This window comes from Apteryx rowi, unplaced genomic scaffold (genome assembly GCF_003343035.1).
Source record: "Apteryx rowi isolate R43461 unplaced genomic scaffold, aptRow1 scaffold_456, whole genome shotgun sequence".
In the NCBI taxonomy this organism is placed as follows: domain Eukaryota; kingdom Metazoa; phylum Chordata; class Aves; order Apterygiformes; family Apterygidae; genus Apteryx; species Apteryx rowi.
The window spans coordinates 269,176-288,133 of record NW_020450712.1 but is presented as its reverse complement, the minus strand read 5'-3'; the positions used below and the strand labels follow the sequence as shown (position 1 = coordinate 288,133).

Below are 18,958 nucleotides of genomic sequence, written 5' to 3'. Positions count from 1 at the left end.
TTTTTCTACCATCTTACACATTAAGTCTTGCTTTCAACTATTTTGCATCAATACAATGAGCAACAATGAGATTTACAGTCATAAGAAAAATCTTATTAAATAGGCTATGTGCAAAACATGACAAAGTTCTGTATAGCTTTGATGTAACAGGAAGAAAAAGAGCATTAAACCTTTTAGATATTTGCCATTAAAACCTAGTCTTCTGTGCTCATTAATATTTACGTCCAGATTCCTAGGCCATCCTAAAAGTAGTGCAAGTTCCTATGGTTGTTTCATAAATTCATCTTTCTTTCACTTACTCCTCAAAAGTTAGCCCAAACACCTTTCTGTCAATGTCATATTTCCTCTAATTAAAAAAAGAACTACCTCACAGGGGCTCCAGACGACAAAGCATCTCCCCTCTACATGAACTTCCGTCCCTGGAGTGTCTGGGTCATATAGAATTTGGTAGCCAGCAATACAGACAGCCGCTAGAGGCTCTCTAAATTTAATCACTGCTGTAACTTGCCTCACAAACAGCAGGCCCAGCAGAGTACTGCCCAATTTGCTTGATGAAAAAGTATAGAAAGGGGAGCACTGAAAATGAAAACAGGGTTGTGGGACTTCCTTAAATAGTGTCCTTCATCCAATGCTTTCCATACCTTATGATCAGCAGAACAGGGAGGGATGAGATCCCTCTCTCTCTCTCTCTCTTTTTTTTTTTTTTTTTGGGGGGGGGGGGGCGGAAGGGGACCTTACAAGTCCAAGAAGGAAGCTGGCAGTGGAAAGGGAAGTTATATTAATAATTTCACATCAGGATATTCCATATATGACGATACAGAGTCATAACTTAAATATCAGACTAATATCAGACATGACTTACATGTCCATTGGACAAAAAAATTGTTTCAAACAGTAAAAGGAACAATTAATTCTGCAATGTTATTAAAAAAAATTTGCAAAGTCAAGATGATTGTAAACTATATAAAAGACATTCATATATATAAGTGAACATTACAGCTATAAATTAAACTAATCGTTTGGCATCCTTCTATAAGAAAAGAATAACTGTTGACATATAATGTCACTGTGACAGCAATAGAGTCAACTGAGAACAGCAGACTTGGCTAAAAAGCCATATATATGTGTGCATGTGTGTAAATACATATTTTATTCCTATTCTGAATGTAATGTGCAATCATCTGTCACTACTTTGAGGTCCCCATATGCTCACAATTACTTACTCTGTTTTCTAATCATTTTTTCCCCATTTTTTTTCTTTTAGCACCTATTAAACACCTTTTAGGTATACTATCTAGATACTTACCAATATTGATATGGAAGAAGCTACTGATTACTTTCCTTTTAGTCCACTATTTCACTTCTTGTCAGTTGCAAACGCATTGTCAAGTCTTTAATATTTCTCATACTAAAAAAATTAATCCCAGTATTCCAATGGGCAGTTCCTCTTCTGTATTTTAAATACATTTTGCATTCTCTCATACTTCATTTTTATAACAAGTTGCAGATTTTTTCCTCTACACTGATCTTTAAGTACTGTTTTAGGTCTCATTCATCTTCAGCAATTTATTACTCATCCACACTTACACCGATCTTCAGATGCACCCAATAAAATCATCTCTTTTGAGACAACTCCATATTCTCTTTACATTTTAGCCACCTTTCTCACTCTGTTTCTTTGCTAATTAGCACTGCCACCATTTTTACTTGGCTCTTTCTTCATCTCAGTATCTATTTTCTCCCCCACAGTTTAATTCATCTAGTTGGACTCAATATACTCAGTGTATTCAAATATACTCAAGGCATTCTTGAACCTCATCCCACAGAATTTCAGAAAAAATGGCTAAAGTTGCCCAGGACATTACAGAAACACATTTAAGTATCTCCATACCCCCACTCCTAGAATTACAAAATGAATTAGAACTCCATAGTGCCAGTGGCAGCTTTATTCCAACTGTTTGCTGCCTTACTTGCATAGACTGTCAACACCTGACTAGAAATCACCCCTTATTAACAGTTTCCATCTCACTCAACAGCATGGAGATCTTCTATTACATAAGATTTCTAGATAATATTGTCTTTTTAAGTGCTAGGATTTTAAAAATATTAAACAGTGATATGATTTAACCTGAGACAACTTTAAGTAAATTAACATAAGATAAAAGTTCCAGTTTGCCAGTTGCTCTATGGAAATATATTTGTGTCGGAGTGGGAGACGGACCCGGAGTAACGATGAGTCTCAATGTGAGTATGATCGTTCTCCCTTTATTCAAGCTTTTACAGAGTATATATAGACAGGCAATAAGAGCATGTGATAGCGATAGCTATATGATTGGCTCACAATCTTTGTTCACGCGCCTAGAGTGGATATATGATTGGTGCAGGCTTGCTGTTCGCGTGGAGAGGTCTGTCGACTTGTTTACCTCCTTGTAGCTTCCTTCTTTTGTGCTGTTCAAGGACAGCTCACATAGATGTGGGATCCTCCCTCCATCATGAAGAAAGGATTGCTCACTTCTAAGAGATCATGCCCCTTTTCACTTAACCATTCTTCCACAATTCCCCCTTCTTGCTTTTGAGCAATCCAGGCTTCGTTCACTACTTTCAGCTGAGCTTTCTTAATACAGCTTAATACTACACATAAACACAAACCTATAACTACAAGGATCATTAAGATGCGTAAGCCTTCAGTAAGCAACCCTATTAGCCACTGCGGTAGATTTCCAAACAGGTTAGTTAGCCATTCGTCTAACAGCCCATGGTTCTGACGGATTTTACTTGCATGCTCCTTCAACCAYTGCAATTGTTTGTGAATKGATTCACYATGATCAGACAAATTCATGCAACACATACCTTCAAAATCCTCACAACCATGACCTTGAGCTAATAACAAAAAATCAATTGCAGCCCTATTTTGCAGAACGGCATGACGCAGACTACTTTGGTCCTCTAAGAGGCTCTCTATTACCTCAGTGGTGACGTTAGCTTGCTTCTCTGCCCAACAAGCCAATCGTCCTATTTGGTTTAAGGCGTAATAAGCGCGGCACTACAATTACAGACAGGCATGCTGTCGTTGCCCATCCCCCAGCTATATCTACCAAACTCTCCTGCCATAAAGCCGGGGATTCCTATCAGGCAGGTTCTAAAGGGCTGCGTAGCAGAAGCTAGTCACAGACAAAAGGCTTGTTGCCCTGTTTCGTTTGCCCAGGTAACCCACATGTTTTGTCTGGGCTCAATCTTGTGGAGAGTCATTACCGCTGGGAAGAGCATCCCCAGAATCAGGATCTCCATTTTCCTGCTCGCTGGATGAGCCATGGTGAGGCAAGACAGGCTTCATGTTCCTGCTGGGTACCCACACTGGACCACGATCTGTGGAGACACACATATAAACCTCGACCATTAAAGACAACAGGGGCAGGCCCAATCCATATTCCAGAGACTGGGTCCCTATACATTACTTTAAACTGTGGTAATGTTGTTGTATTGTTAAACTTAAGATTTTGGTGGTGGATTATCACCGGGGGGTCCTCACGATCGCCCATGAGACAGAGATAATTCAGGGTGAAGAGCACACGGTGCAGCCTCTGCTGTGCGTCCGTCTCCTCACCCTTTTGCTTCCTGAGGCAGTCCTTTAATACTTGGTGGGTGCATTCCACTAGCCCTTGCCCGGTGGGTGAATGTGGAATTCCCATAACATGATCAATCCCCCAACGCGACAGAAATGCCCTAAATTTTTGGCTGACATAGGCAGGTCCATTATCTGTTTTTATGCGTTCAGGCACGCCCAATACGGCAAAGCAGGCCAACAGGTGTTTACACACATGCAGCGCCTTTTCTCCGGGTAATGCAGTTGCCCATATCATTTTTGAAAAGGTATCAATGGTTACATGAACATACTTTAATCGACCGAATTCTGGAATATTTGTGACATCCATCTGCCATAACTCTAGAGCCTTCAACCCTTTTGGATTTACTCGTAGCCCAATATCCGGGCCATGGTTTCCACATCTTGGGCAGGCCTGTACAATACCTTGGGCCTCACTCTCTGTCAAGCCAAATTGCCTTTTTAAGCCCTTGGCATTTTGATGAAACATGTCGTGACTTTGCCTAGCTTGCTGAAACTTATCCATAGGGGGTAGATGACACACTGAGCTAACCAGGCTATCGGCAAGCTGGTTGCCTTGACCTAGCCCTATGTCTAGCTGATGGCTGCGAATGTGGACAATACAGCAAGCCGCTGTTCGTTGACCAAGCACAGACCGCAATGTGATAAACAGACTTCCCAGTCTCGGGTTAGCTGTCTCCCTTATCAAAGCGTCCTCCAATCGTGGCACTATCCCTGCTACATACATTGAGTCAGTCACTACATTTAGGGGAGTGTTTAGCCAATTTGTTAGAGCCCAAACTACTGCAGTTAATTCCAGGGTCTGAAGAGAATCCCGGGGCTGTCCTTCTATAATATGTTGCTTCCATTGGTTACTTTCCTTCCATATGCACATATTTGGATCTGTTTTGAAAAGGCTCACAATGAAGCAATGTTCAGTAAATTAGAAACTTTGTTCTGAGAATTCAAAATTTTTTTAATTCAGAGAAGCATCAGTTCATCACCTGTGAGCTTCTTTAGCGTGATAGAAAGCAAGCCATTCAACATGCTTTGGGAAGCTACCCTGAGAAAAGGAGCACATACAGCTGTTCAGTGGAATGCCTGCTACACTTGAGCAGAGAATTCATAAAGGGTAAAGTGTTATTGCTACTTGTGAATTGTTACTAAAATTAAACACAGTGATTGCTATACTCTTCACAGTTTGGAAATGTGAGGGGTAAATAAGTGCAAACCTAGTGAATACTGCATACTTATAACTTTACTGGCCATTGCAACACCACGGAAGTGACAGGAAAAAAATCTCATTATTTTAGACAGGTTCATTTTTTAGTACAGAATTCTTTCTTTTTAATCAGAACTGTACCAACAGAAGCCTGGGGAAGTGGGACAAACAAAAACAAACAAAAAACCCACAGACTATGCTGTTAATTTTAAATGTGATAATGTGCTTCAGAGATAAAATATTCTTCTGCATGACAATTGAACAGATGGAATTTTTCATTTTTTAACTGGACCAATATTTAAAATATAATTCAAATGAAGCTGAAAGCTACTCTCTTCTAAGCAGCAGGTTCACCATCCCAAAAAACAATGAACTGAATGCTGCAGAGATTACACTGACATTATATCACATTATATATTTATGCAGTATTTCAAACTAAATGTTGAAGAAACAATAGACATTAATGCACAGTGTACTAGTATGAGAAAAATACACATTCCATATTTGGTGGAGAAAAAAAAAAAGAAAAAAGAAAAACACTACAAGATAAGACTAAGTCTTAACTGCATATACATTTCTATTCTCTTCCCCCCTCCAAATTGTTGTATTGCCTAAAAAAGCAATTACAAATGGACTGAATCCTAAAGATGTATCGCTATCCAACTTTTAAGCTCTTGCTGAAAAGTGCTTTTTCTGCCCATCTCTCTATAAATTCACTTCTTTCTAGCTATACCCATTACTAAGTAAAATCCCTGATTTGATCCAAATCTTTGTCATCTCTCCCTTATTTGCAATGTATTCTTGTTTGCTCTTTAATGATACTCCCTCTATGGTCTGTCAACAATACTGCACTGAAAAAAAAAAAAAAACCCCACTCTTGCTGTAGTTACATTTTTCTCTCCTATGCTATTTCACAAGCTTCCAGCTTTTTCTGTCACATCAGCATTTTGAAGAGCAAGATGAGCTAGAAAGCTCCAGTATACTACAGATTTTGTGGCAATTGCTCCAACAGCTGCTCTCAAATGTATAACTGATAACTATTTTGCAATATTTTTCTGAAGCTACTGCCTCATGGCACGGGCTCTGTCCTTGGTCCCCCTTTCTCCTTCTGCACTTTGTCTCTGGATACACTGCCACCTACACAACACAAACACCCCCGACACAAACGTTCTGTAGTACAAAATGCCACAGCTTAATGGCAATCTCTTCCACCACCTGTTCCTGATGCAAATTACTGCTAAGCATTCTTCCACAATTGCTTCAAGTTTACTATCGGGGTTCGCTCATCTCATGCACAAATACAAATTCCTACCTCCTTCTGCCTTAAGATCTCTGTCCCTTCCAAATAGATTGATTTTTTTATTTAAATCAACATGTCCAAAATGGGTCTTATTCTCCTTCCTTCCCTTCCAATCACTATGAAATATGCCATCACTCTGCTTTTTACTTACTGTTATTATTTTAGAATTGGAGCTCTCTTGTCTCTGTACTCAGGATATATCTCAAACTTACAGGTTCTTTCTGCATAAGATTTTTTTCAATAAAACTTTCCTCATTTTCCACAATACTAAAACTGTCATCCAGGCTCAACTACTACAACACTGTTTTCTCTTGACTTGGCATATGCATCCTACTCCACGCATGAATTTATAACACCACGGCAAAGATTGCTTTTCTAATCAAACTGTAAGCATGTCAACTCTGTTGTTAGACCCTTCACAGGATCTCTACTATATTTCACTTCAGCTACAAGCTACTCTGTTTTCAAACTCCTTTGCAAACTCTCCCTTTCTCAACTGTCTTTCTATAGCCTGAGCTAGGCAGATTTGCATCACAAACTGGCCTGTTATCAGCCAACCTACATTTATTTTCTTATTCCCTGGATAGACAGGCAACCTCCATGAATACCCACAAACTAATTTCAAAGTTTTCCTTTACCTTCTGCTTTACCACAAAATGTAAAACGAAACAAAACGGAAAATTTCAGTTAGTCAAGCTGCAGATGGATTAAGTCTTTACTAATCAGGCTGATCATTACTGTCCATATTTATCCCAAGTTCCTTTTCTTATGTAGCAACTTTAAACACTTTGTGGATAAAAACTGTCTTTCTATCTCAGCTACCCATCATGCACTCAAAAGGCACAAGATCATGGCTTACAACTCATAAGCATTATATGCTTACCAATTAAAAGAGCAAAGCTTGTAACAGAATTTAAACTACACAGATGGGAAAAATGGTGCTGCAGTAGCCAGAAAGGTACCAGAAAATTACAGCGATAGCTGTTGTTCTTTGCCCATGACTAAAGCAAATTTTGAAGTGGTTTTATGGGAGAGTTTTCCTTTATAAGACCAATAACTTGAAATAACTGTACATAGGCAAACATATTTCTCCGTGCAGTAACTGAACTTCATTTTGTTCCTAATATAGTTTTTCTGCCTCTTTCGGTTTCACAAGAGATGCACCTCTTTTTAGGATTTTTGGTAGGATATGAAAGAAACAAAACAGTTTTCTACAGATAATGAATTTGCAGTAAGAAAGAAATGAAATATTTGAGGTTTCCCTAACCTTTTTTAAACTTAGAGATATACAACGAGACAGATAAAGTAAACAGGGCTGGCAGAAACTCTAACCAGGAAACATCACTCCCATTGGATTACACTGAGTAGCATCATTGTAACAGTAAGGATGTCTCTAACCCACTTAGCACATAAATCCACACTTGATCAATATGCAGAATATATTGACCTGGTAGCTTGTTAATTAATGCCTGACAGTATTTTGTCTGGACTATTTAATATGCCTATTCTGCCTAGCCAGCCAGGAAACCAGCTACCAAAGCCACACTGGGTTTCAGGCCATGCCTGCCAACTTAACAAAAAAGTTTAAAAGAAAAGTTGATGCAAGGATTTATTCCTTCTCCTCACCCAGCCATGAAGAGGATCTACGTTTGCACTTTACTCATCTGAGCAGAACAAAGTACCACATGGAATTTGCCTTTGGCTTTCACTGTGCATACTATTATAATTAACAATTTCTTTTCTTCTGACTCACACAAGTTATTTCCATTTAATTTTCCATTTACGTTTACTTAGTTACACTCCTCGTTCAAATTATGCCATACCTTCCTACTACAGAAGGATTTCTTTTATGCACTCTTTGAACCCTGGGTAATACATCTACAGGGATTCAAGAACACTTGAGCAAGGGAACACAATCCCTTTCAGCTCAGAAGAGGTCAGAGTTTGCAAGGAGATGTATTTTAATTACCAGCTACTTTGTCTTGATTACCAGAGGTAATGTAACATTGTGTCAGTGTTTCTATTACATTTTCTTTGAAAGAGTCTAGTGACCCACCTGTAAAAGCCTGCCGCAAGCCAGAGTTTACTAACTATATTCAGTTTGCATGGTAAAGAAAAGTATATAGATACTGGTAAGAAGAGTCTGAAACAATTAATAAACACAAACTTCTCAGTATTCCAAACTTTCAACCAAGACAATTTAAATAAACTTTTTGAAGATGCAGATGATTTTAAAAGTGTTTTGAGGAAAAGAAAAAAAAAAGCATTCAAAATAAGTTTTCCCATCAGAACAGACTGATAAATTCTACCAAGTAGTAACTAACACAAATCCTTGACAATCAGTTTCCATCTTCATCCATCCATCTGATTCATTCTTCTCCTTATCTGGAAGAGGGGCCGGGGGGTGGAGGGAAGTAAATTCAGATAAATGCAGCTGTGTCTTCCTACTGCTCTTCATAGTAAAGTCCATGATCCATTCCAATAAGATTTTCATAGCAGCATGCCTCCAGGGTGAAAAATAAGATCATTCTTTAGATACGGACATCCACAACAGAGTATCTTAGATATCTCCATCTTCCCTTGGGTACTACAATATGGGCTTTTGCAAAAGAAATCAAACAATCAAAAAATTGTTTGTGATGACTCCCATGGTGAACTAATAATACCTAGAGCCATGCAACTATGTGGTAAAACTCGGTGCAGAGACTTTTTTGGGTCTTGAGACAGTAATTCATACTAACAACGACAATTTCCTATGTACTTCAATAATTTGCAATGAAAACATATTACTACAACATAATTTGGTAACTACTCTTCATACAGAACATTATATATAAACATATAGTAAGCCTACTATATACAATGTAAGTATACCAGCAAGGCTTAGAGACATACAAAGGGAATCACAGTTTACAAAAGCCAGTTTAAAGCCAGATCACCAGCCAGTGCACAGCTGTCACTCGGGAGGGAGCTGTTACTGGTTGAAGCTCTCGTTCCCTCCCTGTACACACAATAACTGGCTTGAACAGTGCCAGAAATTTTGTTGCTTTAAACAGCTAACTTTAAAACAGTGATCACTAGCAGTCCGACTACTGTAAATCAACATATATATATATATACACACACGTATGGAAAGTTAATATGGACAGGGCATCTGTCATTAATTTTGTGATCTTGGCATAGAAGAAAAATGAATAAGGGTTTGCCTGACCACAAACATTGTCTTTTTGTGTAACCACTCTTCGCTTAGAGGTGCCTAGCTTTAATCCATGGTTCTGTGAGAAAGATTCATAGCTGCAGGAAAACTCTGAAACTTCACTGTATGCATTCCATCAGGTCTTTCCATAGTTTATTTCTCCTTCTGGTTCAGGAGGAACCTTGCCTTGGCTGCTATGAGCCTTTGGGGTGGCGCTTCCTGATCCATAAAGCAAAACATGATAAATAATAATCCCGTCCAAATGGGAGGCAGGAAGCATTTAATTTTCTACACAACAAAACATGAAGTAGCAATTTATGTCAATGAATTTATATTTCATTTCTTCCCTACATAGTACCTTCCTGTTGCCACTGTTAAATTTGAAGACTTTTTGACCATGCTGTTCAGTTACTGCTTTGCACTAAACGATAACAACAAAAAAAGAATAAATGTAAATACTGTGTACAGATGAGGGTGAGAAAGGAGTGGGCAGAACTGGGTGGGCAGGCTGGAAAGCACTAGTGGTGTTCTTGCTGTTACTCCAAGCTGCCTCATTAGATCGTCTTAATTTAAGATGCCTCAGTGAAAAAGAAACAATTATTCCATGGCACTGGGAGAGAAGCTTCAATTTATGTCCTGGACCTTTTTGCCATCTTCTCACAGAGAAGCAAATAAATGACTGATGGGAATAAATAGCTACTCTAGAGGACATGGGAAGTCAAAGTTGCTTAGAAAGCTATGTTGTTTGGAAATTCTACATTAAGAGAATTTCTGCTGCAAAACTGAAATAAAATTCAAGTCAATGTAAACAGGCTAGTAGATTTAGAGGCACCTATTTGCCAAACAGGCATTTTTCTTCCAATATGCTTCTAGACAACATCCCTATAAAAAATACTGATTATAGGCAAGCAAGGACCCTTATATAATTGTGCTCCCCCATTCTCTCTACCAACCATAACAATCAAATACACTTTGGCCGAGATGATGCCATTTTCACCAGCACCTATTTTCACTTTTTCTCTGGACACCAGTGAATGGATATGACCCCTTTCAAGGACATTAGTTCCGCCACATTTAAGTTTGTTGTTGCCCACATTTTCAGGGTGCTCCTCAGGCTCTGCTGTGGTCATCCTGCTGACGACTGCTATACAACTTCGCATTCTACCTTTCTGGCTGGCTGTTCAGTGGACCAACTCCCTCCACCCTCCACCCCAAGTTCAATATCCCTCTTACAGGTACAAAATGTCAATAGGTCCATGTTCTTCATGAACACCAAAGCTTGTGACACATTCATTTCTTCCAGCTTTGATCACCATCTCCAGAAATCTGCCAAATTCATCCTTTCTTTGACCTTTCTGCCTGGAAGCAAACTTCATACTGGCTGCAATTCCTTTTGATGGTGCTTCCAGATCTTCTAAATTGAAGAAGTTAAAGTTAACTTAGTCCTTCACTTCAAGAAGGAAGGAAATTATAATACCTTGCACTTCATATGCACATGGCCATAAACAACGAACACCTGGAAATTAAGATCGGACTTCTCCATTTCATCTAATTCCTCTGTCATGCTCCTTTTTAAGTCATACTCCTTTCTGTGCAACTCCTGTACCAAGAGGCAGAGCATGAAACTTATTCTTCCCTTTCCTCAAAGCAAAGCAGTTCTTATCTCTCTAAATCTGACCTTAAAACTATCAAGCCTCTTATGACAGAAACTTTATTTGGTATTTTAAAGATTATATATATATATACACACACACAAAATATATATTAAAAAAAAACGCAAAAAAACTTATTGTACAAAGCAAAAGTCAAAATCCCCTACCACCTTCTCTATTCTTCAGGACAAACTGAAAAGGTTAAAGTGGCCCACAGGGTAGTGCGCCAAACTCCTCAGTTCCTTTTATTTAACCTCTCTTTTACTAAAATTTCCCAACTGCATTCTCTTGTTCAACTCTTTACTCTTCTTATTCTCTTTTTATTCCACCTATTCCTTTTCTCAAATAATAATGTGGCCCCTCCATTTTTTTAATGTTTTAATTTTATTCCTAGTCTTATTTCACAGTAAGAAAACTTTTCTAAAAAAGATTATGCCAAATAAGCTACCAACAAAAGTGGACATTGAAGATATATATGACAATCACAATTTGCAAAGCATCTGGACAGTATTTATGACCTTGTTAATCCAAATTCATACAATTAATGAGCTGAAACTAATTGTACAGACATCTTAAAAAATGGTTTCTGGCAGCTACAGACACACATCAAGTCTATGATGTATGTTAAATTTGTTCTTTAGTTTGGTAATACAATTTCAAACACTAAAGCTTTATACAAAGTAGGTGATTTGTTCTTTCTTACCTATATTAATGACCAATTTTTTTTCTCCTTTTGAACCAGAAAATTAGATGAATTCTCCTTGTATTTCAGGATAACTGAAGTTAAAAGTAATAGAACTTAACTATAAAGCAGGTATGGTGACATGATGATGATCATGTTTACAACACACTCATAGCTCCATAGGGATCATGTTCTGAGGATGATATACGGGCAAGACTTAATTTCATAGGAAAGTGACAAAACTCTGTTCTTAGGACAGCTGCTCTTCTCCTGCCTCTTTGGACCCGCAATAGGCTCACTTGTGCTAACGTTACAATGGAATGACGTAGCAACACAAGTAGCACCACTTTTCAATATACAGCTAGGAAAACAAAGTGGAAGCAGCTTCATTAGGACAAGCACAAGCGCCCTACAGTTATTTTAACTATTAGAAAAGACATGCAGTGGAACACATTTGTTACAAACACCAAAAGGGCTGTTATTTAGATCCCTCCAGTAGCTGTTTAAGTCAGCATGGTTGACAGAAAAAGTCAACTAAGATTTTTCTAGCTATTAAATACACATATTTGACCTAAGTTGACTGTTTCTTTCACTACATACAAAAAGAGAAAGCTACTAACACAAGGAAATTAAAAATATATATATTCTTACTCTGATTTTTGACTGTCAAATGGACCTCAAAAAAAAAAAAAAAAATCAGAACTGGCTATCAAACAAAAACCAGAATAATTAAAGGTACAAATGCACAGCATATAAAGCTTAATAGTGGCAGGTAAAATTCAACAAGATCAGCAACTCAGTTTAATATCAATGTGCAGTACACACTGAGGATCAAATCCAGCCCTAGCAACAGATAACGTGCAAGTCACTGCTTGTCCATATGACTACTTACTGTTACTCATGGTTTTCAAGTCAGTGAGATTAACATATCATGCCTGTTGTCAATTCATTTTTGGCAGCTGAAGGAAAAAACATATCACTGCACCCAAACAATGTTTTTCAAATATTAATGCTTTGATAATCTGCACTCTTCACAGTGTAATTGCTTTGCTGAATAATGTATCACTCAGACTGAGAAGCATTTTGTCATTCCAAAATCACTGTTCTAGAAGCTGGCAGTCTGCAATACAAGTTTTATTTCTGTACAAATACACATACAGACAATTATTTTAGAATTCTGTTTCTTTGTTATGAAGTCTCAACTGAAAGGAACGTTCAGTAAGCAATGGCTATACACCATTTCTGTAGCAATGGTGCCACCATCTGGACAAATCTATAATTATCAACTATTATCTGTTTCTATACATATATAGTTATATACACACACACACTCTCATGTCCAATGGATATTTCATATGAGAAATAACACTTTCTAGATACTCTTGTTTTCATAACCCAAATAATTAAGTCACTTAATTTGGCTTCATATTCATTAATCATGATTCAAATTCTGAGTTTCCTTAATGTCTTAGAATTAGCCATGTATAATTAAAACATGTTCATTAACTTTTAACCTACACTTGAAAAACTAGCTTGCAACCAGTGATATCTGAAACACTTGATATACCATTTAAAAATGCTTCATACCATCAGAATCAGTTTCTGCCTCTTCCTCAGATTTCATTCATATAGTGAGAAAGGTAACATTCAGAATCAAAAGCAAGCTGTGGCTCTAATCTCAGAAAACATGCTTTGGAGATGACATGTTCTTCCTTCCACCTAAGCATATACGCTATAAAGCATTTGGGGAATGTTTTATAACCTAGTCTTCACCAAAAATTTTGGAAAAGAAATAAGAAAATTACTCTACAGTTCTCATACACTGAAAGATACCAGGTCATTACATAAAACAGAAAAGAAAAAAAAAAAACAGCAACAAAAACAACCACGAAGGAATGCTTTAGTCCCAACAGAACTGTAAGGTTTTTTTAACTTTCATTAAAAAAATTACATATTTCTATTAAAGTCTGGATTCCATAAGATTTAGGATAGCCTACATATTTTACACAATTGATCAATTATTATCTTTTCCTTACACACAATATTACTTATTTGTACATTTCTGTTTTGTAGAGAAAAACAATTGACAAGATACAGGACCTAAATGTGGACCTAACTGGGCATTCCACATAGAGAAAAGGTTTCCATGCAAGTCAGTGCTTACATTCAATTATTAGAGCAACAAACTTTAGGACTGAAACTTAGTTATGTAACTTTTCAGAAAGTACTTACAATAAAAATATTAGTAATTGGTCACCAATTTTAAACGTAGTTTTCCTTTCAATTCAATTTTAATACCACCAAAAATACAGCAATTCATCCACTACCATGCTGAAATAAAACTAAAAGACTAAAACTCTGAAGAATAATTCAAGCCAAGTTTACCTACTACAACTTCACCTTGTTTTTTCATCTGGCAAACTGAAACACATGCTTGCTTGCCAGCTTCTGAATTAAAGCTCAGATCATCACAGGATCAGGCAACACAGGGCCCCTAACACAGGGTTTATGCAACATAAAAAAAACCCAATGGATACAGAATGCTCCAGGCTTTTTCCAGATATTCCTGGTAAGCTGCGGCTCCAAACCAAGTCTAACATCCATCTACTGTTTCCTCTTTTGTTCCAAAGGGAACCATAAAGCTCAAGCCTTTTCTAGGATGACTATTACCCTCAACAGGAATTGACCACTTTAGTGACTGGTCATTCTTCATTGACTTCTTGGAGTCCTTCGTTTTAGTACTTTTAGCACTGATAAATAATCATTCAAAGAAAACTGCCTTCCTGTTATTGATCTACTGTTCTTATAAAAACTTGCCTATTCATGTATTTCATAGAACACTCATTTTATCTCTTAACCATTACAATAAATGCCAGTATAATGAAGATATTGAAAAGATATGGTTTGAAAAACAAACTGCCCATTAACCAGCCTGAAAAAGATATGAAAAATATATACCAGATCTTAAACACTTAATGCCTCTTATCTTCCTGTATTTTTTCCTTCTTAATAAATCTGTGTTAAAAGTCTTTATTTATAAACCTTTTCAAAGGAAAATGTAATCAGTGATTTCCTATAAAATATATTTTGTTGTAATAAATGCATAAGTTGTATGAGAAATTTGTGTTGTAATTAAAAAAAATAAAAATGGTTTAAGAATCACTCTGTTACACAGAAGAAACAATTCATCATGTAGCAAAGCTATGGCAATGCCCTGACGGTATGTTATACAATAAGAAAAATAAATGCATTACAAAGATAAATCTAGTTTGTTTAGTAAAATACTTGTCTGAGATATTGAAATGAGTCATCAATCACTGTTACCCAACTGTCTACTCCCATCTTCTATCACATCCAGTGACTATCACACTCAGAACTGGCAACTGAAGAGTCATCTCAGAGTTAATGAGTTATGCTGGATGTTTCTCTCAAGAAAAGCACAATGCAGTTGCACTATTTAATCATTGTCATAACTTTTTTAAGGTAGTCTTGCAAAGTTTCACTTGTAGGATATCCTTAAATACTACTGTGTTTTCTTCCAAATGAGTCTACCTCACCATAGTGTTGAAGGTTTGGCTTTAAGATCATGGTTTTTCCCCCACTTCAAAAGAAAAGTCCCTGACAAATATCATACTAAACATCTTCAGTCCCACTGCATCTGAACTTTGGCGTTTGGAGAAAATTAACTATTCTGACACTCACAAACTCTTTCGTATTTCCATTGGAAAAATGGTTCTTTTTTCCGGGTCTTTGCCTTCTGTCTTGACACGTGTAACAGATTTTTCTTAGCTCCTTTTCCAATTGTAGCAATTCCTTCTTTTACTGAATCATTCACTTTTTATTCTTACAGTCTGTAGAGTCTTTTAAAGTTCATCTCTCTTTCAAAAGAATTAATGCAACTGGACTCAAACAGTATCAGTAAACAACTCAATTTACATTTTCCTTCCCTGCCTTTCCAAGCTGCCAAGTCTTTCTCCATTCGCCCAGTAGAACAGTCATACCCTTGCAAGCTCATATTTTTGCTACTACTCTTCAGACCTTTCTAAAATAAGACAAAATAGCTGTTAAAATCACCTTTGTATGTCATGACAGCTGCTACCCCTTTTTAAATTTCTCCAGTAATTCCCTATACTCCATTGAAATATATCCAAGTTGCTAGCTCTCCTTCTAACAACTAGAGTATTCAGTGACAGCCAGAATCAGGGATTTGAGAGACAACCATCCCATGACTAGGTAAAGGTGATCTCAAGATACAGTTGTATGTGTCTTGAGTTTGACCTGGACATCCCAGATTTTAGGACATTTTTCAGACTATGTCTACAGTAGCGATTTGATTCAAAGCAACAATGTGGTTTTGTAGTGAATCCCTTTGACGCCTCTATTTATCACCTACTATTTTGGTTCTCAAAGTTGTTTTTGTGCAGACAAATTGCATTTCTTCAGAATGAAACTAAACCAGAATCTCCACTTCCAAAGCATTTCAAAACTTGACAAAATATTATGTTCCACAGCAATATGAAAGTCCAATCTGCAGCATTTACCTAATGCTCCTCCCCCACTTCAGAGCACTTCAAAATTTATTTAAGGTTGATGTTCAGCTCACAGAAACAAAATAAACTTATTCTGAAGTAAACTCTCTGAACCACAAATGATAGAGATGTAAGGAATCACAAAATGGTTGAGGTTGGAAGGGACCTCAGGAGATCATCTAGCGCAAACCCCTCTGCTCAAGCAGGGTCACCTAGAGCACGTTGCACAGGACCCTGTCCAGACAGCATTTGAATATCTCCAAGGAAGGAGACTCCACAACCTCTTGGGGCAACCTGTTCCAGTGCTCTGTCACCCTCACAGTAAAAAGTTTTTCCTCATATTCAGACGGAACTTCCTGTGCTCCAGTTTGTGCCTGTTGCCTCTCATCCTGTTGCTGGGCACCAGTGAAAAGAGTCTGGCCTGGCCCCATCCTCTTTACATTCTCCCTTCAGATATTTGTATGCATTGATAAGATCCCCCCTCAGTCTTCTCTTCTCCAGGCTGAACAAGCTCAGCTCTCTCAGTCTTTCCTCATAGGAGAGATGCTCCAGTCCCTTAATCATCTTAGTCACCCTTTGAAGATCACAGTAAGAAGGCTGTTTAAGCAGACTGGGACTATTGTGGCTGTTCTGTCTTTGCCATCTTGGTTTCTGCCACCTTGATTTCTTGGTTTCTGAGGAAACTCAACATCAGCCATTTGGATCCAGTGATCTGCTCTTACTGCACCTTACTAATGGAGATACAGCCCCAGGGTCCAGGAGAATCCTGGACTACTAAGTGAAGGCGAGAACAATTTGTAACTAACAGAAACAGATAGCGAGTTCTTTGCATGACAGCCTCCCCTTCTTCATTCCCTCTTCTGTGCCAGTTCTAGCTTGCAATTTATTCTTCACCAAGTCATTTTAATTCTTTTTTTCCACCATGACATTTTCTGCAGAAAGGTCCAATAAATTACAATGAAAGGTTAGCAGCAATGAGAAAGAAAACAGGGGGAAGAGAACATCTCTCCCTTTTGGTGGCAGTAAAACAGTCATTTTTACCGGTTCATAAGGACTGATCCTAAAATGGTTTCATAATCACAGCTAAGAAATGTGACCATAGGTTTTATTGCTTCTTGCAACATAAGCTAAAAGACATAGCTGTACCACAGAGAAAAAGTTATACAGTAGTGTTCCTGCAACCTATCTTGTTCAGGATATTATTTCATTGCTTGAGACCTCTCTTCACTGCCAGAAAGCTGTCTTCCCCTCTCCCAATTCAATTTGAAATTTTGTTAGTTTAATTTACTGCTATATTTTAATTTAAGGTACCTATGCTCCAACTTATAAGCAAGCACAGAGAGACCATCTCCTCAGCATTTCCACTCCTCAGATGTTTTTGGATTCCTTTTTTGACTCTCTTTCCATCCAGCACACCAGATGATGACTTTCTGAGTAATAAAACAGTTTTCTGCTTGCAGACCTACTCCATGGATGTACAAAACCCTCTCAACTTTTACACAAAGTTGCACAGAACACAGCTTGCTTTCTTTAGCAACCTTTTATGCACCTCTTAGAAACCCACCATGAACCCCAACAGTGAAAAGATGAAGATCACAAGCTGAAAACAAGAAGCAGAAAGCCTGAAATTTAGTGTCATTTTAACCCAGAGGAAATCGACACAGCTGCTGAAAAGGTCTCCACCTCCTCCTCCCAGATACTTGTTCAAGCAGACCTGCTTTAAGTCAAATGTCCATGGTTTATGAAGCTGCACAGCAAGACAGATCTGGGAACTGCTCTGAAGGAAAACTAAATTCAAAAGAAATTACTTGTTTCTGAGGGGAAGGTGTGAGCTCCCTTTGAGGAAGGGCACTGACTTAAATGACCAACAGCCTCAGACTTTCTGCTTTCATTCTTCAACTTTGAAGAATATCATGTTCAGAAAGTCTCCACAGTTGGGGATGCTCTAGTTGATATGATCATACACATACAGAGTACAGCAAGCAGATGAACAAGCCTGTGCAGGGAGAAGGAACACACTATTGTTAACTATATTGTAACACGTGGACTGAGAAACCTCCAGGGAAGAGAAGCTGCATTCAATAAATTATACATGGCTGTGCAGCACAAGTGGGGCCTCTATAGAGAATGACATGAGCACATGCTCTAAGAATACCTAGGCTCCTTGAATATAGGCAGAAATCTAGAAAACTACTTCTCCTTGGAAGTTCAGTGAACATACATAGAGGAATCCACCTAAACATATAACCAGAAGTGTTCTGAATCAAGAAGAGTCAATATGTTTACTACTGCCTACCTACTACAGGCTGACAGTACGCTCTAAACTCTTTCGATGATAGGATTTAGCATTTTCTTACATTAAAGCAACAGTCTAGTCAGAAACTGAACGTTGCACATATCCGGCCCATCCTTGGCACCTTTAGCAGCTGCACCGTTTCTTTCACTTAGAAATCTTTCTTCCGCGTAACTCGGGCAGCAACGGCAGCCAAACTACCCTGCAGATGGACCAAGTGTCACGGGCTAGGCAGGGCGCGCTTTGGCGGCCCCCCGAGCTCGGCGCACGCCGGCGGCGGCTGGGGCGGGCCCGCAGCGATGCGGCAGGCTCCCGGGACGCACCCAGCCCTGCCTTGGCGCTCAGCCGCGCCGCAGCCCTAGCCGAGCAGGGAGGACATGCACACGCACAGACACACACGCGTGGGCTCACATACACACCTTTCCCTTCGCCCCCGCAGCGCCGGGGCGGCCCGGGAGCGCGCGGCACCACCAGGCCCGCCGC

The 18,958-nt window shown here is 38.5% G+C and overlaps 1 protein-coding gene across 4 annotated transcripts in view; it reads right to left on the bottom strand.

Annotated features, from left to right (window-relative positions):
- NDUFAF2 (NADH:ubiquinone oxidoreductase complex assembly factor 2) overlaps window positions 1–18,958 on the bottom strand; it is a 63,938-nt gene that overhangs the window by 44,729 nt on the left and 251 nt on the right. For 3 of the 4 annotated variants that reach the window (XR_003255458.1, XR_003255457.1, XM_026077513.1), the window contains exon 2: window positions 3,253–3,366. The exons of the other annotated variant lie outside the window; for it this stretch is intronic. Coding sequence is in view for 1 of the 3 variants with exons in the window: in XM_026077513.1 (XP_025933298.1) it covers window positions 3,253–3,366 (114 nt within the window). In the remaining 2 variants the exon portion in view is untranslated. The remainder of the gene's footprint in view (window positions 1–3,252; window positions 3,367–18,958) is intronic. 4 annotated transcript variants of the gene reach the window in all.